The sequence below is a fragment of the Mustelus asterias genome, chromosome 15, assembly GCF_964213995.1.
Source record: "Mustelus asterias chromosome 15, sMusAst1.hap1.1, whole genome shotgun sequence".
Taxonomy (NCBI): Eukaryota; Metazoa; Chordata; class Chondrichthyes; order Carcharhiniformes; family Triakidae; genus Mustelus; species Mustelus asterias.
The window spans coordinates 14,392,772-14,414,691 of NC_135815.1; the positions used below are offsets into that span (position 1 = coordinate 14,392,772).

Sequence of the window (21,920 nt, forward strand, 5' to 3'; positions counted from 1 at the left end):
GTAGAGGTTGGTGAGAGTCGTAGTGGACATGCCAAATTTCCTTAGTCTCCTGAGAAAGTAGAAATCTGAAATAAAAACAAAACAAAATGCTGGAAACTCAGTGGATCAGGCAGCATCTGTGGAGAGAAACTGAGTTAACCTTCCAGGATCAGATGATCTTTCATCATTTCCTCACGCCCAACAATTCTATTCCATCCTCTTGGTTTCTCTTTCTGCATTGTATATGATGCAATCTCCTGCAATAGCACTTCTTTGGTGGCACGCTGGCACAGTGGGTTAGCACTGTTGCCTCACAGCGCCAGGGACCCAGGTTTGATTCCCAGCTTGGGTCACTGTCTGTGTGGAGTTTGCACGTTCTCCCCGTGTCTGCGTGGGTTTCCGCCGGGTGCTCCGGTTTCCTCCCACAGTCCAAAGATGTGCAGGTTGGGTGGATTTGCCATGCCAACTTGACTCTTAGTGTCCCCGCATGTGTAGGTTAGGGGGAATTAGCTATGGTAAATATGTGGGGTTATGGGAATAGAGCTTGGGTAAAATGCTCTATCAGAGAGAGTTGGTGCAGACTTGATGGGCCGAATGGCCTCCTTCCGCACTGTAGGGATTCTATGATTCAACTGACGAATCCCACCCAGTGACATGACCCTCCAATGATCCATTCATCCACCTCTGCTCTCACCCCTTCCCCTCCCTCCCAGAACCATTGCAGGCTTCCCCTTGTCCTTACTCTCCACTCCACCAGCCTCCCTTTTCAATAGACCATCCTCCGCTATTTCTGCCAACTTCAGCGTGATGCCACTGCCAGACACATCTTCCCCTTCCCCTTTCAGCATTCAAAAGATACCATTCCCTCCTTGGCGGCCTAGTCAATCCCTTATCTCCCCAACTGTAGGAGATGGACATCTGTCCTTTCACCTCCTGCCCAAGGCCCCAATACTCCTTCCAAGTGAAACAACAATTTACTCGTACTTCCTTCATTTTAGTATCCTGCTAGTGCTGTTTATGATGTGGTCTCCTCTGTACTGGGGGTGACTTAGAATCATAGAATCCCTACAGTGCAGAAGGAGGTCATTCAGTCCATCGAGTCTGCACCAACCAGAATCCCACACAGGCCCTATCCCAATGCATTTACCCTAGCTAGTCCCCCTGACACTAAGGGGCAATTTAGCATGGCCAATCCACCTAACCCGCACATCTTTGGACCTCTTGAGGAACACTCTGTTCAGTCTGCAAGCATAACCCTGAGATTCCAGTTGCTTGTTGTTTCAATTCTCCGCCTTGCTCCCAGTCTGTCCTCGGTCTGCTGCGCTGTTCCAGTGAAGCTCAACGCAAGCTGGGGGAGCAGCGTCTCATCTTTTAACTCGATACTCTACAGGGCTTTTGAACTCAACATTGGGAGTTCAGCAACTTCAGATCATAACCTCTGCCTCCAGCTTGTTCTGTGTGTTTTCTTTTACTTTATTTTTTAAACCTTTTTTCTGCGTTTATGAGATGTGAGCGTCGTTAGCAAGTCCAGCATTTATTGCCCATCCTTAGCTGCCCTGGAGAAGGTGGTGGTGAGCTGACTTCTTGAAACACTGCAGTGTAGGTACACCCGCAGTGCTGTTAGGGAGGGAGTTCCAGGATTTTGACCCAGCGACAGGGAAGGAAAAGGCGATATATTTCCAAGCCAGGATGATGTGTAACTTGAAGGGAGTACTTGGTGATGGCGTTCTCATGTACCTACTGCCCTTGTACCTCCAGTGTTAGCTGAAAGATTGTAAGGTATGTTTGAAGACGTCTTGGTGAGTTGCTGCAAGTGCATGTTGTAGATGGTACACACTGCTGCCACTGTGCACCAGTGGGGGTGTGGTTGTTTGTGGTGGTGGATGGGGTGCTAATCAAATGGGCTGCAAATGGAACATTAGAATGACATGCATGCAGGCAAGTGCAGAGTATTCCATGACACGCCAGTACATGCACATGCATGCACACATGTACACACACATACATGCACACACACCATAAATTTTCTGACATAGGTATTCTAAAGACGATCATGCCTTGTGGAAATGCGATATTTCGCAATGTTGGGGCAGCACGGTAGCACAGTGGTTAGCACTGCTGCTTCACAGCTCCAGGGACCTGGGTTCGAATCCCGGCTCGGGTCACTGTCTGTGTGGAGTTTGCACATTCTCCTCGTGTCTGCGTGGGTTTCCTCCGGGTGCTCCGGTTTCCTCCCACAGTCCAAAGATGTGTGGGTTAGGTTGATTGGCCATGATAAAAATTGCCCCTTAGTTTCCTGAGATGCGTAGGTTAGAGGGATTAGTGGATAAAATATGTAGGGATATGGGGGTAGGGCCTGGTTGGGATTGTGGTCGGTGCAGACTCGATGGGCCGAATGGCCTCTTTCTGCACTTTAGGGTTCTATGAAAAAAAAACTGTTGTGAGGAGAGTGAGAAATCTTAGCAAGTATTAACGATTCAATGTTTTTGTTATGAGAAAAGTTCGTAAATTACTTCTTGCGGTGAATTGTTTTTCAAACTCCTCTCGATCTTAGAGCCTGGATTTTCTTTTAAAACCTGGCTTGATACTGTCTAAATTTTGTCCACGTAGTAATAAAGAATGATTGCAAAAGTTGAATGTAAATTGGACCCATGCACTGATCGCTGGTTGTTATCACATTTCACACGGCATTGGAAATAAGCTCAGCAAATCAGATCAGCAAAAAGATCCCAACCTCTGGCAAAACTAAGTAGTAATTGGGAGAAGTTCTGACATCCGCACATTGTATCGATAACAAAATATTCGTCAATCAAAACCTATTCTGTTTGCAGGCAACCAATTATTGCCCATGTTATTTTTATTTGTGTCTGGCATGTCTTATGACAGTAACACAATAACTATTGCTGCCACTGTTGCAAGGAAGGAAATGTAACACACAGCAAGGTACCACAGACAGCAAGGAAACAAACGACCTGATCACCTGTTTTAGATGTTGTTTGAGGGGTAAATATTGGCCAGGACATTGCGGCGAACTCGCCTGCTCTTCTCAGGATGCATACAGCCTGAGAAAGTGGAGATTGCTGCAGATTAACATCTGGAATACAACACCAACCCTTTCCTCAATACTGCAGTGAAACGTGTCCGCCTGGATTCTGTGCTCAAATCTCTAAATTGGATTCGAACCCACTAGCTTTCGACATAGGAGGAAATAATGCCTGTACTGTACCAAGGCTGACACCTAACACTCGGGAGAATCGATGGGGCAATTAATGTCCGAGTTCAGAGAAGTGTTTGATGCAGGATTAATGGAAACCCAGATGCTACAATGTTGAGGCTATAGTTCTCCGCAGTATCACGTTAAGAGAAGCTGCTTGTCTCAGATAGGGTTTCCTCTGCCCCTTAGTGTCCCAAGACGTGTAGGTTGGGGGATTAGCCGGGTAAATACGTGGGATTACGGGGATACGGCCTGGGTAAAATGCCCTGTCGGAGAGTCGGTGCAGATGCAATGGGTTGAGTGGCCTCTTTTTGCACTGTAGAGGTTCTATGATTCATCTCCTAACCTCCTGAATGGAAAGAGCAATCACTGTGCCTTACTCAAACTTTTTATATTGTGAATGGAGGACCAGAAGGGAGGAAAATAACATAACAAATGTGACCAAATAGGAGTATGATGAATGTACATTGTTTTGTCCAACACCTTCAACTAGAAGTAGCTGGACAGAGATAGCAAGCAGACAGTGACTCTTAAGCACTGAAGTTAATGGGCGGGACTCCCCCCCCACCCCCCTGCAGTGTGTATCGCGGAGGCAGCTATCAACAGGGTTTCTTATTGCATGCACTCCTCCCACCCCGGCCACGCAGGGGTTCACTGTCAGCGGGACCAGAAGATCCGGCTGGCGGGAACAGTCAGAAAATTCCGGCCTGTGACTTCTAATCGCTGCTGTTGAGGTAGAATTGTTTGGGTCTGAGAATTGACCTCAATCTAATTCAATTCCTACTGGCGAGCACATAGGATCTGTGGTTTATCTCCTGTCAAATCAAATATCAGGAGATATTACAGTTTTAAAAGCAGACCAATTGGATTTATTTGTGACTAGGAAAGATCCTCAGAAGCAACAAATAATACAACTGTATGTAATGTTATCTATTTGTAGTAATTCTTTTTATCTTACTGAAACTCTGTTGTGTTAATGTAATCATGTATTAACTGGATGTGTTGTCACAAGTCCCTAGCAGAGAAGAAGCAGCCATATGAGTGAACACACACCCGTGAATATAACCCCATTGTTTTAAACCCTCCGTGTTCTCCTAGTATCATTCTCCGATATACAACACGTAATGCTTCAATGGGAGAATTACCTAGCGTTTTCCTTTAAAGTATTTATCCTTGGGATGTAATTGACACTGGCAAGGCAATATTTCACACTCTAGTTGTCTTGATGACATTAAGACTCCATCCTATTTCTGACCATGGATGGCAGGTTAGCTCCCTTGCAAGATATTAATGAACCAGTTGGCTTTTTAATGACAGAATGGCTTCATTCACAGACATTTTCTAAAGCAGGCGATGGTGGCAATATAAACTCACATTTACAATGTGGGGTTTTTAACTGCGCACTTCTGAAGATTTTTCTCGTGCTTGTTATTTCTCAGGTTATGGGTGCCGCTGGCTCTGTAAGCATTTCTTGTCCATTCCCAGTCGCCCTTGAACTGGGCGGCTTGCTTGGTCATTTCAGAGGGCAGTTAAGAATCAACCACATAGCTGTGCGTCTGGAGTCACATGTAAGCCAGACCGGGTAAGGAAGGCAGATTTCCTTCCCTAACGGACATTAGTTTAATGATGTGCGGGTTAGGTTGATTGGCTATGCTAAAATTGACCCTAATGTCAGGGGGATTAGCAGGGTAAATGTGTGGGATTACGGGGAATGGGGCTTGGGTGGGATTGTGGCCGGTACAGACTTGATGGGCCAAATGGCCTCCTTCTGTACTATAGGGATTCTATGATTCTAGTGAACTGGATGGGTTTTTACACCAATCAATGATAGTTTCATGGTCACCGTTACTGAATGCTAGTGTTTGATTCCAGACTTCATATATTGAATATAAATTCCACCGGCTGTGGTGGTGGGACTTGAACCTCTGTCCCCAGAACATTAGCTTGGCTCCTGCATTACAAATCCAGTGAAATTACCACTACTTCCCAGAGCTCTTGCCATTTTCCCACCCTTCCTACCATTGGTGTGCCCAAACCCTGCAGGCGGCTTTTAACGTGAGGCCTGAACAGAAAGTGGTTTAGTCCTTTCAGTGCAAGCCCTTTCAGTATTGGCTTTGGGTGAGCAGTGTGGCTGCCTCAGTGGCCTTGCTCAGTTCAGGTGGAACTGGAAGACCAACCTCTTGACCCTTGATTAGCTGGTCCAGCAGCATAACCACCGGGCAACCAAAGACCCAACACCTGCCACATGGGGGTTCACCAATCTGGTCCTGGAGGTTCCGTCACTGCCCCATCCTCGCACTGCTGCCACCAGTCACCCCACATGCCCATCTTCTGGGAGCACTACCTTCCCACACCAACTAGAATGTGCTCAGAATCTTCATTACCCCAATTAGATAATTCCACACCCTCCGTCAAACATCCTTACTCCATTATTAAATGTTCAAAGAAAATGTTAAAAAAAATACAATTGGCCAACTTGTCAACCAATCAGTACCTTTGCCTCCCGTGGTGTAGGTTATGATCGTTTGAAATTTGACATTCTTGGGTTTGTCCTGATAACTATGATGCGGAGATGCCAGCGTTGACTCCTTTCACCTGATAAAGGAGCAGCACTCCGAAAGCTCGTGATACCAAAAACACCTGTTGGACTTTAACCTGATGTTGTGAGACTTCTTACTTGTCCTGATAAGTACAAGATGGAAAACTTCGGCAACATGTCTCTTTTCAGTGATTTTTTTTTATAGCCCTGTACTTTTTCTCTTGAGTTGCTCCCAGCAACGTTCTGGAGATGTGTCTCCAATGGTAACCCTGACATCAAATACCCTCTTACAGGATATAGTGTGTAATCTAAGCACCTTTAACCAAGTGATTCATTGTTAGAATCTATTTTTCCCTGCAGCATGATTTTATCTCCTGCCTTTCATGATACAAATGTCTGACTATCGCTTTTAAAATCTATTTAAACATATGAGGCGATTGATACTATAATTCTGCATTCATCACCGGCTGCTTAAGACAGATCGGCCTTTCAGCCTGTGCAATACTTCCGACCAACGAATCAAACTCATTCTTTTTTTTGTAAGTTATTTGGAATAATTCACAGAGAATTCACAGGGAACGTAATTGGATGAGATTGAAGTTTAATCTTTCATTTTTTATTGAAGCCACAAATGCATGAAGAGCATTCCTGGCCTGCATCCAGTTGTGTTCCCATAAAAATGATCCACTACTTGTTCATGTTTACCGTGAATATTTACTGTAGTTTATGGCTTTGTGTTTTCTTGGAACATGAGGACATAAGGATATAGGAGCAACAGTAAGTCATTTGGCCTGCTGCGCCATTCAGTAAAGTCATGGCTGAACTTCTAACTCAACTCCAGATTCCTACACCACCCCTCTTTTTCCTTGATTCCCTTAGTACCCCAGATTCTGTCAACCTCCCTTGGAGTACTCTCAATGACTAAGCTTTCTAGATCCAGCAGAGATTCACAAAGCCGGGAATGAGGAAGTTTCTCCTCATCTCATTTCTAAATGGCCGACCCCTTATCCTGTGACAGTTACCCCGGGCAGTGGGAATGTTTTCTCAACACCTGTAACGCCAATCCCCTCAAGCATTTTGAGATTAGCTCTTGTTCTTCCAAACCCCTGGAAATATTGGTTTTGTCCGCTCCATCTCTGCTCACAGGCCAATCCCCTAATCCCAGGAACCATTCCAGTCCACCTCCATTGCACTTCCTGTGCGGTGAGCAGATTGTTTCTTGGGTGAAGAGACCAAAATTACACACACTGTTCCAGCTATGGCCTCACCCATGCCCTATATAACTGTAGTAAAACCATGTTTACCGTTATACTCCAACGCCTTTGTAACGGAAACCAATTCTTGCTGCACCTGTATGTTAACGGGGGCGGCACGGTAGCACAGTGGTTAGCACTGCTGCTTCACAGCTCCAGGGTCCCGGGTTCGATTCCTGGCTCGGGTCACTGTCTGTGTGGAGTTTGCACATTCTCCTCGTGTCTGCGTGGGTTTCCTCCGGGTGCTCCGGTTTCCTCCCACAGTCCAAAGATGTGCGGGTTAGGTTGATTGGCCAGGTTAAAAAAAATTGCCCCTTAGAGTCCTGGGATGCGTAGGTTAGAGGGATTAGCGGGTAAAATATGTGGGGGTAGGGCCTGGGTGGGATTGTGGTCGGTGCAGACTCGATGGGCCGAATGGCCTCCTTCTGCACTGTAGGGTTTCTATGATTCCATGATAGTGTTCAACGATACTCTCGTGTCTCTGGATACAACATTACCCAGCCTCACGCCATTCAAAAAGGATTCTTCCTTTTTTAAAAAAGACTTTCCTACCAAAGCGAATAATGTTATACTTTGCCACCTTATATTCCATCTGCCATGTTATTGCCTCCTTGCCTGACCCACCGACAATCCCTCGGCAGCTGATTTGCATCCTCCTCACTGCTTACCGTCTGCTAACTTTGCACAGGAGGTGGTGTCATAGTGGTAATGTCACTGGGCTAATAATCCAGAGGCCCAGTCTCTGGGGACATGGGTTCAAGTTCCACTATGGGGTGGCCGGGGCGGGGGGTGGGGGGGGACTTTATATCCCAGTGTTGAATGTGGAATTGAAAGCTAGTCTCAGTAATGGTTACAATGAAACTATCATCAATTGTTATAAAGACCCCACTGGTTCACTAATGTCCAGTAGGGAAGGAAATCTGCCGTCCTTTGCCCGTCTGGCCTACATGTGACTCCAGATCCACAGCAATGTGGTTGATGCTTAACTGCCTTGTGAAATGGTGTGGCAAGCCACTCAATTCAAGGGCAATTAGAGGTGGGCAATAAATGTTGGACATGCCAACAATGACCACACTTGTATACGTCCCACTCAGCCCCCTTACCTAAGTCATTTATATCGATTGTAAATAACTGAGGCCTGTATATCTTGTGGTATCTTGATAGTTCCAACCTGCCAACCCAGAAATGTCCTATTTATTCCTTCACTCAGCTTTCTGTGCATTAATTAAATCAGAATCCTTTCAAATATATTGTCCCTAATCCCTTGAATCATATTTCTGAGCAACAACCTCCTGCGGTGCACCTTATGAAATTTTTTTCTTCCAGTCGCAGTACACCGCCTCCACTAGATCCTCTTATCCATCAAATTAGATACATCTTCAAAAATCTAACACATTTGTCAAACATCCCCCTTTTTGTAAACCCATTTTGATTCTGCTTAATCATATTGTGATTTTCTGTTCCTACCTCCCTAATGAAATATTTGTGTGTATTTCTTTTAAAAAATCATTCAAAGTGAATTCATAGAATCCCTACAGTGCAGAAGGAGGCCATTCAGCCCATCGAGTCTGCACCGACGACAATCCCACCCAGTCCCTATTCCCATAACCCCATGCATTTACCCTAGCTAGTCCCCCTGACACTAAGGGGCAATTTAGCATGGCCAACCCACCTAACCCGCACATCTTTGGACTGTGGGAGGAAACTGGAGCACCTGGAGGAAACCCATGCAGACACGGGGAGAACGTGCAGACTCCGCACAGACAGTGACCCGAGGCCGGAATCAAACCCGGGTCCCTGGCACTGCAGAACTAATCACTGTGCCACCGTGCCGACCCTCCACTTTTGATCATGAATCTTTGATCTAATTTTGGGAAGCATGTATCCTTATGCCTTCTTATATCAGCTGTGGATCACGTCATTGAATGCTTGCCTCTGATTCAAAAATCTATGGGTTCAAACCCCATTTCAAAGACTCCAGCATGAAAACGCCAGTGTAGAACTGAGAGGTGGTCGGGAGCTTCAAGTTTTTAGGTGTCCAGATCACCAACAACCTGTCCTGGTCCCCCCCCGTGCCAAAGTTATAGTTAAGAAAGCCCACAAACGCTTCTAGATTCTCAGGAGACTAAGGAAATTTGGCATGTCCGCTACGACTCTCAACAGCTTCTACAGATGCACCATAGAAAGCATTCTTTCTGGATGTATCACAGCTTGGTATGGCTCCTACTCTGTCCAAGACCGGAACAAACTACAAAAGGGTCGTGAACATAGCCCAGTCCATCACTCGAACCAGCCTCCCATCCACTGACTCTGTCTACACTTCCCGCTGCCTCAAAAAACAAGCAGCATAATCAAGGACCCCACACACCCCGGACATACTCTCTTCCACCTTCTTCCGTTGGGAAAAAGACACAAAAGTCTGAGATCACGTACCAGCTGACTCAAGAACAGCTTCTTCCCTGCTGCTATCAGATTTTTGAATGGACCTACCTCGCACTAAGTTGATCTTTCTCTACACCCTAGCTATGACTGTAACACTACATTCTGCACTCTCTCCTTTCCTTCTCTATGAGCGGTATGCTTTGTGTGTATAGCGTGCAAGAAATACTTTTCACTGTATACTAATACGTGTGACAATAATAAATCAAATCAAAGAGAAACTGTTGGAGGTGCTACCTTCTGGATGAGATGATAAACTGAGACCTGTTTGCTTTCTAAGGTGGAAATAAAAAATCCCAGGAAACTGTTTTGAGGAAGAACAGCGGGTGGTGCCAGAGGACTGGAGAGTGGCGAATGTGGTTCCTCTGTTTAAGAAAGGGAATAGAAATGACCCTGGTAATTATAGGCCGGTTAGTCTTACTTCGGTGGTCGGTAAGTTGATGGAAAATGTCCTTAGGGATAGGATTTACGACCATTTAGAAAGATGCAGCTTAATCCGGGTTAGTCAGCACGGATTTGTGAAGGGCAAGTCTTGCCTCACAAATTTGATAGAATTTTTTGAGGAGGTAACTAAGTGTGTAGATGAAGGTAGTGCAGTTGATGTCATATACATGGATTTTAGTAAGGCGTTTGATAAAGTCCCCCACGGTCGGCTTATGAAGAAAGTAAGGATGTGTGGGATAGAGGGAAGTTTGGCCGATTGGATAGGTAACTGGCTATCTAACAGAAGACAGAGGGTGGTGGTGGATGGAAAATTTTCGGACTAGAAACCGGTTACCAGCGGAGTGCCACAGGGATCAGTGCTTGGTCCTTTGCTATTTGTAATTTTTATAAATGACTTGGAGGAGAGGGCTGAAGGGTGGATCAGTAAATTTGCTGATGACACCAAGATTGATGGAGTAGTGGATGAGGTGGAGGGCTGTTGTAGGCTGCAAAGAGATATAGATAGGATGCAGAGCTGGGCTGAATAATGGCAAATGGAGTTTAACCCTGACAAATGCGAGGTGATTCATTTTGGTAGGACAAATTTAAATGTGGATTACAGGGTCAAAGGTAGGGTTCTGAAGAATGTGGAGGAACAGAGAGATCTTGGGGTTCATATCCATAGATCTCTGAAGGTGGCCACTCAAGTGGATAGAGCAGTGAAGAAGGCCTATAGTGTGTTGGCGTTCATTAACAGGGGGTTTGAGTTTAAGAGCCATGGGGTTATGCTGCAACTGTACAGGACCTTGGTGAGACAACATTTGGAATAGTGTGTGCAGTTCTGGTCATCTCACTACAAGAAGGATGTGGAGACACTGGAAAGAGTGCAAAGGAGATTTACCAGGATGCTGCCTGGTTTGGAGGGTAGGTCTTATGAGGAAAGGTTGAGGGAACTTGGGCTTTTCTCTTTGGAGCGGAGGAGGTTGAGAGGAGACTTGATAGAGGTTTATAAGATGATGAGGGGGATAGATAGAGTGAACGTTCAAAGACTATTTCCTCGGGTGAATGGAGCGGTAACTAGGGGGCATAACTATAGGGTTCATGGTGGGAGATATAGGAAGGATATTAGAGGGCGGCACGGTAGCACAGCGGTTAACACTGCTGCTTCACAGCTCCAGGGTCCCGGGTTCGATTCCCGGCTCGGGTCACTGTCTGTGTGGAGTTTGCACATTCTCCTCGTGTCTGCGTGGGTTTCCTCCGGGTGCTCCGGTTTCCTCCCACAGTCCAAAGATGTGCGGGTTAGGTTGATTGGCCAGGTTAAAAATTGCCCCTTAGAGTCCTGAGATGCGTAGGTTAGAGGGATTAGCAAGTAAATATGTGGGGATAGGGCCTGGGTGGGATTGTGGTCAGTGCAGACTCGATGGGCCGAATGGCCTCCTTCCGCACTGTAGGGTTTCTATGACTTCTACTCGGAGAGTGGTTGGGTGTGGAATGGACTGCCTGCAGGGATAGTGGAGTCAGAAACTTTAGGAACATTTAAGAAGCTATTGGATAGGCACATGGAGTACTTCGGGATGATAGGGAGGAAATAGCTTGATCTTGGTTTCAGACAAAGCTCGGCACAACATCGTGGGCCGAAGGGCCTGTTCTGTGCTGTACTGTTCTATGTTCTATGTTCTATATCTCCAAACCTACTAAAGACTTCTCCCCAGCCGCTCGATAATCTTCGGCGAAAAACGTGCTTGCAAAATATCTACGATTTAGTACCTGACTTCTCCGGTTGCACTTATGAGGAGATTAAATGTTTCTCCCCCCCCCCGCCATGCTTAGAAACGTGGGCACCCTAATATCTTCTGCTATTTTGTTTGTTTTCACAGAATAGTCAAAACGCTCAGCTTGGTATCATAGAATCCCTACGGTGCAGAAGGAGACCATTCGGCCCATCGAGTCTGCACCAAACTCAAACTCACCCAGGCCCTATTCCCACAACCTCATGCATTTACCCTACTAATCTCTCTGACACCTAGGGGCAATTTAGCATGGCCAATCCTCCTAACCTGCACATCTTTGGACTGTGGGAGGAAACCGGAGCACCTGAAGGAAACCCACGCAGACACGAGGAGAACGTGCAAACTCCACACAGACAGTGACCCAAGCCGGGAGTCGAACCCGGGTCCCTGGCACTATGAGGCAGCAATGCTAACCACTGTGCCGCCCATAGGAGCTCCATCGTTCTACATTTTCATTAAGGGTTCCATGATGCCAAAAGCTTCCGCCATTCTCTTATTAATGGAGGTTCCCCGTGTGCACAGTTTGCAGCTCATTTCCAGCAGTTACCTTGATTTTTCTTTGTTTTAAACAAGGCAAGAAGCTAAAGCCTCTTTTTAAACACACTCAGCTGTTTAATTGCTCTGCGGAGAATCATTACTCACGCCCACCTTGCCTGTTACGTCTGGAGTACATGTGAAGAACCTCTCTTCTAAGTCTGTTTTTTTACTGACTTTTTGGTAATGTTTCCTCCTCTGGTGGCTAGCAAGCGCTATTCAAAGACCTCGTCGCCAATTTTTTATGTTGTATATTGGAGAATTGATGCTAGGAAGCACAGAGGGTTAAAAATAACAGAGCTTTATTTGCAGGATGGTGTTCACTGCACGGGTTCCTCCTTCCCACGCTAGCGACCTGTGATTCCAATAAATTCATGAATATATTAAAACACAATGCCTATTGCAGCTACCAAGAACCACTATTCATACATAACACCAGGCAGTGGCTATCTACAACAAGAGAGAATCTAACCATTTTCCCTTGACATTCAATGGCATTACTATCACTCAATCCCCCACTCTCAACATCCTGGGGGTTACCAATAACCAGAAACTGAACTGGATTAGTTATATAAATACTGTGACTACAAGAGCAGATCAGAAGTTGGGAATCCTGTGGCAAATAGTTCACCATCTACAAGGCACTAGTCAGGATTGTGATGCAATACTCTCCACTGGATGAGTGGAGTTCCAACAACATTCAAGAACCATTGAATTATTGAATCCCTACAGTGCAGAAGGTGGCCATTCAGCCCATCGAGTCTGCACAGACTTTCCAAAAGACCGTCTTACCCAGGCCCACCTCCCCCATCCTATCCCCATTACCCCACACATTTACTATGGCTAATCCAACTAATTTATACATCTTTGGACACTAAGGCGCAATTTACCGTGGCCAATCCACCTAACCCGCACATCTTTGGACTGTGGGAGGAAACCGGAGCTCCCGGAGGAAACCCAAGCAGACACTGGGAGAATGTGCAAACTCCACACAGACAGTCACCCAAGGCTGGAATCGAACCCGGTCACTGGTGCTGTGAGGCAGCAGTGCTCAAGAAGCTCAACACCATCCAGGACAAAGCAGCCCGCTTGACTGGCATCTTATCCTCCACCACCGACTTACATTGGCAGCAGAGTGTATCGTCTATAGGATGTATTGTAGTAACTCACCAAAGCTTCTTCAACAACACCTTCCAAGCTAGCGACCTCTACCACATAGAAGGTGCATGGGAACACCACAAATTGCAAGTTCTTTCCAAGCCACGCAGCATCCTGATTTGGAAACATATTGCCGTTACTTCACTGTCTTTGGGTCAATATCCCCGAACTGCCTCCCTAACAGCACTGTGAGTGTACCCACAGCCCAGGGATTGCAGCGATTCAAGAAGGCAACTCACCACCACCTTCTCAAAGGTCAATAAGGAATGGGTAATAAACACTGGCCTAGCTAGCGATGCCCACATCCCGTGAATGTATTAAAAAAATCACATTGCTGTTTATGGGAGCTTGCTGTGCATAAATCGGCTGCTGCATTTCCGAAATTGTAACAGTGACCACACAGACCACACTTACTTGGTTGGCTGTAAAACATTTTGGGATGGTCCTGAGTTCATAAAAGGTGCTATATCAATGCACGTCTTTTTTTTAAGCATTGCCAGGTCCAATATTGTCCAGGTTGGAGACTCCCCCCATCTCAGAACCGTCTTTCCATTTCACTTGCGCTACCAAGCGATACACATTCATTGACCTGCCTTCTTTTAGTTGTGGAGCACGTCACAGGATAGACCAAGGTTGACAATTCCCATTTACTGCTTTGCCTTGACCAGAATTCACTTTACTCCCACAGATGAAAGAGTTGGGTATCATCATGTACAACTGCAGCTGCCTAGGCCTGGACCTGCATAAAGTCTTCTCTGTGTATTGGCAGCTGGAATACCGGGACTCCGCACCCGAAATCTGGTCCAAGAAACTATTCGGCATCTCCAGCTTGCATTCCCCTCTCAAGTTGCAACTGAATGGGGTGGAGGCTGAGGCCTATCTTGCTGTAAGTTAAGTTTCATTTTGATGCTTTTTGTATCGGTAGCTTTGTCAGAGAATGGAGCAGATTTACTCTTGGTGAGAACACTTGTTACTCCCAGGCGTAAGTGCTAAGCACTGGGTACAACCGGCTCAGTGATGGTACTCGGGTTTTAATGTTGGTCCCCGCAAACCTTGCCATGGTCAGCACACAGTCCACTAGAGATAGAATCTACAGTGCAGAAGGAGGCCATTCAGCCCATCAAGCCTGCACCGATCACAATCCCACCGAGGCCCTACTCCCGCAACCCCACATATTTACCCTGTTAATCCCCCTGACACTAGGGTCAATTTAGCATGGCCAATCAACCTAACCCGCACATCTTTGGACGGTGGGAGGAAACCGGAGCACCCGGAGGAAACCCACGCAGACACGGGGAGAATGTGCGTGGGTTTCCCCGGGTGCTCCGGTTTCCTCCCATAGTCTTTGTCCTTGTACGTGTTCGATGTTGGGGACATGAGCCACACCCGGTGTACTCGAACTCTGGAGCGTTCAGAGAGAAGGCTCCACTTTGCCTGGGGAGAGAGAATACTTTGCACATGGCCAGGCATCCGAAACTAGCTTTGGCCACGGTTGAGAAAGGTGACTGGAAATCAAGCAAATGTCCAAAGATTGATGTAACCTCGCCTGATGCCTGCTAATTCTTTCTCGACAGACTTCCCCTGCACCTTTATGTCCAAGTGGTCGCACCAAAGACATCGATGCTGTTCTCAGAGTAATTGCCAATGCTCAGAGATTCATACATGTGGCTGTCATGGATTTCCTGCCTCTTGTCAACCACAGTAATGTTCAGAGGTCAGTAAAACATGCACAATATCCGCATTGATTCAGATATTTCACCATTAGCAATGTGCAATTTATTTATTTGGTTTGGAGTTCTCACGTTCTCTATGGGATAACATTAGCTACAGAAGTGGAGATGCTGGTGTTGGACTGGTGTTGGACTGGCACTGGACTGGCACAGTAAGAAGTCTCACAGCACCAGGTTAAAGTCCAACAGGTTTCTTTGGAATCACGAGCTTTCGGAGCGCTGCTCCTTCATCAGTTGAGTGGGCACTCACCTGATGAAGGAGCAGCAGCTCCAAAAGCTCATGATTCTGAATAAACCTGTTACATGGGACAGCATGGTGGCACAGTGGTTAGCACGCTAGGGACCTGGGTTCGATTCCTGGCTTGGGTCACCGTCTGTGTGGAGTTTGCACATTCTCCCCGTGTCTGCGTGGGTTTCCTCCGGGTGCTCCGGTTTCCACCCACATTCTGAAAGACGTGCTGGTTAGGTGCATTGACCCGAACAGGTGCCGGAGTGTGGCAACTAGGGGATTTTCACAGTAACTTCAATACGATGTTAATTTAAGCCTACTTGCGACTAATAAATAAACTTTGATTAGCTACAGAGACATTTAAAGCCAAAATCATAGATTCATACAGTGCAGAAAGGGCCCATCGAGTCTGCACCGTCAGTAACCACCACTAGAGGTACGCTAATCCCATTTTCCTGCACTTGTCCCATATCCTTAAATGTTATAATATTTTAAGTGCTGTTCCAGATTTTTTTTAAAGGTTGGAAGGTTTCCTGCCTCCACTACCTTCCCAGGCAGAGCATCCCAGATTCCCACCACCTTCTGAGAGAAACAGATTTTTCTCATCAAGTACATTGCCTGTGTTCATACTCAGCCGGAGGTTTTGATTCTGATCCCAGTAGGCACAGAGTTAGCTGCCAGGAAGGCTGTCGAATATCACTCTGGTCAATCTGGAAGAGGGTAGGCAAACAGACCCTCTCGCTCCTGATCTCTCTCATTCTAAAGGGTGACTGTCTGGACATGTGGATTGGGCTTCATTGCGATGCTATTGTAGTCTGTTGTGCCTCACATATGGAAGGACGGGAGAGGGAGTAGCCAGCATTCTGCAGTCGTAACCCAGCATCAGACCATATCTTCGGCAAAAGATGAAGCAGGGATGGAAATGGAAGGGTAAGAAATAGATACAATTTACTTTGTAAAACAAACAGCAAAGAAGAAGATTACAGCATAGGAACAGGCCCTCCGAACCCGTGCCGATCATGATGCCCTAACTAAACTAAAAAAAAAACCTTCTGCCCTTACTCGGTCCATATCCCTCTATTCCCTCCCTATTCATGGACTCATTCGGATGCCTCTTAAATGTTGCTAATGTGCCTGCTTCTAGCACCTCCTCTGGCAGCGTGTTTCAGGCACCCACCACTCTCTGCGTGAAAAACTTCCCCCACACATCTCCCTTAAACTTTCCCCCTCTCACCTTGAACCTGTGCCCCCCCTTGTAATTGACACTTCCACCCTGGGAAAAAGCCTCCGACTATCCACCCTGTCTATGCCTCTCATAATCTTTGTAGACCTCTATCAGGTCTCCCGTCAGCCTCCGTCTCTCCAGTGAAAACAATCCCAGTTTATTCAACCTCTCCTCATAGTCAACACCCTCACGACTGGGCAACATCCCGGTGAACCTTCTTTGCGCTCTCTCCAAAGCTTCCACATACAGCTGTGAATTTGACACAAGTGTCATGTCCCTCATTGTTAATATGCAAGAGCTATGGTTTACAGAACTGGCAACATGAACCTGCATCAACAAATCAATGCAATTTACTGTTCATTTCCAGTCGGAAATTACTTCGTTGTGGGTGCTGCGAGAGACTAAGCGAATGAATTCTCATTACCAGGGCAATGCACAGAAAAAGAGCCAAGTCGTTTACTGATTAAAGAACCACATTATTTTGAAAATCATTTGCAGAGACAATATCAAACTTTGGAGGCTTTTGAGTCTTTATGGTTTGACTCTTTTAGTCATGGTGTGGAGATGCCGGCGTTGGACTGGGGTAAACACAGTAAGAAGTCTCACAACACCAGGTTAAAGTCCAACAGGTTTTTGGCCTAAACCTGTTGGACTTTAACCTGGTGTTGTGAGACTTCTTACTGTGTTGACTCTTTTAGTCAGCCCACATCCTGAATGTATCATTTTTAAAGCCGGTTTATATATTTCTCACCGAGTGAATGCTGAAACTCAGTTAGCAGCTTAGCTGTGCCACGAATAATACAGTATCTGCTGGCACGGGGGTCACTGGTCACTGTACAGTAATCAGCTGTCAGGAAAAAATCCGATTCCAGTCATCTTCTCTCATATTGGAAAGCAAATGCTGTTCGTCAGATTGCACAGACTCTCTTTCTCGTATAAAGTGATTTTTATTCATCACCGAGGTTGATTATCCTCTTTTAATTAGCCTGTATGTCACCAGAATGTACTTATTAAGGTCGGCACGGTGGCACAGCGGTTAGCACTGCTGCCTCACAGCACCAGGGACCTGGGTTCAATTCCCAGCTTGGGGTAACTGTCTGCGCGGAGTCTGCACGTTCTCCCCGTGTCTGTGTGGGTTTCCTCCGGGTGCTCCGGTTTCCTCCCACAGTCTGAAAGACGTGCTGGTTAGGGTGCATTGGCCATGCTCAATTCTCCCTCAGCATACCCGAACAGGCGCCGGGAGTGTGGCGACGAGGGGACTTTCACAGTAACTTCATTGCAGTGTTAATGTAACCCTACTTGTGACACTAATAAATAAACTTAAACTTCAAAAAACATTTTCTCCCTCTTTATCCTTTCACGGGGGATTTGGGCATCACTAATTTCACCCATTCCTAATTACCCTTGAACTGAGTGGCTTGCTTGGCCATTGCAGAGGACAGTTAAGAGTCAACCACATCGATGTGGCTTTGGAGTCACATGTAGGCCAGACCAGGTAACGACAGCAGATTTCCTTCCCTAAAGGACATCAGTGAACCAGGTGGGTTTTTTACAACAATCAGTTGTAGTTTCATGGCCACCATTGCTGAAACTAACTTTCAATTCCAGATATTTAATCGAATCATAGAAACCTTGCAGTGCAGAAGGGGCAATTTGACCCATTGGATCTGCACCCATTCTCTGACAGAGTATCTTACCCAGGCCCTCTCCGTGTAACACCATACATTTACCATGGCTAATCCACCTAACCTACACATCTTGGGACACTAAGGAGCAACTTAGCATGGCCAATCCACCTAACCTGCACATCTTCTATGATTCTATAGGCAAATCGGGTTAGCTTAGATGGGCATTTTGGTCGACATGGATCAGTTTGGACCTAAGGGCCTGTCTCCATGCCGTAAATTCTATGATTCTGTTCTATGATCTTTGGAGGAAACCGGAACACCCGGAAGAAACCCACGCAGACACTGGGAGAAAGGCTGGAATTGAACCCGGGTCCCTGGAGTTGTGAGGCAGCAATGCTAACCACTGTGCTACCTAAATTAATATTAGATTTAATTTAAATTCCACCAGCTGCCAGGCTGGGATTCGAACCCATGTCCTCAGAATGTTACTCTGGATCTCAGATCACCGTTCTAGCAATATGACCACTACACCATCATCATCCCCGCGCAACAGGCACCAGGCAGGAGTGTTCCCTTCAGGTCGGGGAACACTTCAACAGCCAAGGGTATTCAGCCTCTGATCTCCTGGTAAGTGTTCTCCAAGGCAGCCTTCAAGATACACAACAACGCAGAATCGCCGAGCAGAAACTGATAGCCAAGTTCTGCACGCGTGAGGATGGCCTCAACCGGGATCTTGGGTCCATGTCACACTACCTGTAATTCCCACCATACTGCCTGAGTTTGCAAAATCTCATTAACTGTCCTGGCTTGAGACAATTCACACCTCTTTAACCTGTGCTTAACCCTCTCTCCACGCACACTGCTTGTACCTGTAAAGACTTGATTACCTGTAAAGACTCGCATTCCAATCATTCTTCACATTCCAATCTGTAATTATCTTGCGATTGTGTCTTTGCCTATATATGCCGTGTTTGTGAACCAACCTCCACTCGCCTGATGAAGGAGCAGCGCTCCGAAAGCTCGTGATTCTAAATAAACCTGTTGGACTTTAACCTGGTGTTGTGAGACCTCTTACTGTGTCCACCCCAGTCCAACACCGGCATCTCCACATCATCCCCAGAAACGGGGATGGGTAATTGATTAACAGAATGTTCCACTGCCCGGAGAGTCTTGAAAAACTCCAGCACAGAATGTGGCTGATTGTTCCTGTGCCAATTCCTTGGTCGAGCTCTCCCATTATTCCCATTCTTCTATTCTTTCCCCTTATCCCTCTGACTCCCCTTCCATTTCCTGATGAGTAATGTAAGAAGACTCACAACACCAGGTTAAGGTCCAACAGGTTTATTTGGTGTCACGAGCTTTTGGAGCGCTGCTCCTTCATCAGGTGAGTCACCTGGTGTTGTGAGACTTCTTACTGTGCCCAGCCCAGTCCAATGCCAGCATCTCCACATCCTGAGATGTAACTTCTTTTTTTTTAAAATTCATTTGTGGGACATGGGGCATCACTGGCTGGCCAGCATTTATTGCCCATCCCTAGTTGTCCGAGGACAGTTGAGAGTCAACCACATTGCTGTGGCTCTGGAGTCACATGTAGGCCAGATCGGGTAAGGATGGCAGATTTCCTTCCCTAAACGACAGTAGGGAACTAGATGGATTTTTATGACAATCGACTACGGTTTCATGGTCATCAGTAGATTCTTAATTCCAGATATTTTTTATTGGATTCAAATTCCATCATCTGCCATGGTGGGATTCGAACCCGGGTCCCCAGAACATTAGTTGAGTTTCTGGATTAAGAGTCTCGGGATAATACCACTAGGCCATCGCCTCTACTACAACATAGATGTTACTAGACAGAATTGTGCGTGTGGAACAGATTTGATAGACCAGAAGATCTTTTACATTCCATTCTTGTGTCCTTGCTGGTACAGACTGAATAGATGAATGAGCAAGCATACATTCTCTAATTTACAATTAATAGAATGGAAATCCCCTGAGTATGGAGCTCACATCGTGTACGGTTCCTTTGCTGCAAGCAATGTTTTATGGTAAACAAACCTAATTTGCACACAGCCTATTAAATAAATTCACAAGGATTTGCCTAACAGGTCAAACAAATTACTCAAGGTTAACCAGAATGTTGGATAGAATGGAGTTGTTCCATTTCTCAGACAACCCCAGTATTTAGGCATTGGGAGTTAGGCAAGGTCTGAGGAAATATAGAATCCTGACAGTGCAGAAGGAGGCTGTTCGGCCCATCGAGGCTTGCACCGACAACAATTCCACTCAGGCCCTATCCCCGTAACCCCACATATTTACCTTGCTGGTCCCCCTGACACTGAGGGGCAATTTAGCATGGCCAATCAACTGAACCTAACCAACTTAATTCTTTTGCCTATAAAGTTAATCCGTAAAGATTTTGTATGCATTTAACAGTGAAAGCTAATTGTTATATAATCACAGGAAGTTGCTTGTACAAAGCACTGGTCCAGCCCTCTGTCCCTGAGTATGGCAGGCAATCTGTAAGCATCATCCCAATTGTGGGTAGGGACATCAGCGCCACCTGGAGGGAACACAAAGAAGGGCAATTGAGTTGAAAAGTAGGCTTGGGTAATGTACACAGTCCCACTTTTCAATCTTTGGGTTTGATTTGATCTTATTGGGGTACTTGAGATCTTAAAAAGGAGCAGCTCAACTGCCTAAAGGAAACCAATTTGAAGACTTATTGGAGAGAGTGGGACCACATGGGAAGTTCTTTCAATGATCCAGTACATAGATGTTGAGCTGAATGGCCTCCTTTTGTGTTCAATGATCCTATATATTGGATCACAGTGTAGCATTAACCTAACCCGAGGCAGTAAGAGACCTTATTTAACTGATGCTGATCCAGTCCCTCTCCATTCCTGGTTGACAAGAGGATACAGAGTAACAGCCGACAGGGGAAATCAGGGTCACCCACCAGTTTCTAGATAAGAGAGGATGAGTGTGTTTTGAGACGGTCTCCTGGCGCTGGGGACGAGGAGTCTGGGGTAGGATAGGCCGCAAATTTCCTTCTGAGGGCCAGGGCAGCACTCCTGGTCCTCTGGTCCCCCTGAAAGGAAGGGTTTTCAAACACATCTGCTGGGGGCTCCTCTGCCCTGCTGGTGTCAGTTGCGGCTCAGTGGCTGGCACTCTGAGGTTGTGGGTTCAAGTCCCTTTCCAGCGATCAGAAACCTGGCTGATGCTCCAATGCAGCGCCGAGGGAGCGGCGCAGCCCCGAGGCAGCAGCGCAGCGTTGCAAGTGCCATCTTTTGGTTGAAACCATCTGCTTTTTAACGTGGATATAAATGATCTGATTGCTCTATTGGGAAGAAACTCAGGAGAGTTCTCACTGGCGTCCTGAGCAATATTCATCCCTCAACCAACACCTAAAAACAGAACATCTGGTTCTTTTTGCATTTCTGTCTGTGGGACCTGCTACATCAATGCAAGTTTTACAAACTCATTTTTCCTCTTCCAATTACCAGCCTTTCGGGAAGATCATTCCAATCCAATCTTAGTTAGAATTCTATTGGAGCCGCTTGGCACAAACGCCACAGGGTTCGTGCTGGCGTTAGGCATTACCTCATCCACCTGCTGAACTTAGCAGGATAACATCAGGCTATGAGTGTGTCGGGGACCTGCTGAGTTTTAACTGTCCATTACCTACTGGGGTGAGGATTAAAATCAACTCCCCTGCCTTCATTCAGTCCAGTTTTCCGAACAGTTTTCACTTCAGGCTGGGACGTTTCACTGACGCA

General features: G+C 46.3%; 1 protein-coding gene across 1 annotated transcript in view; it reads left to right on the top strand.

Moving 5' to 3' along the window:
* LOC144504787 (inactive phospholipase D5-like) overlaps positions 1–21,920 on the top strand; it is a 113,125-nt gene that overhangs the window by 57,589 nt on the left and 33,616 nt on the right. Inside the window, exons 6-7 of the mRNA XM_078230527.1 lie at positions 14,018–14,215; positions 14,904–15,043. Of these exons, the coding sequence (XP_078086653.1) occupies positions 14,018–14,215; positions 14,904–15,043 (338 nt within the window). The remainder of the gene's footprint in view (positions 1–14,017; positions 14,216–14,903; positions 15,044–21,920) is intronic.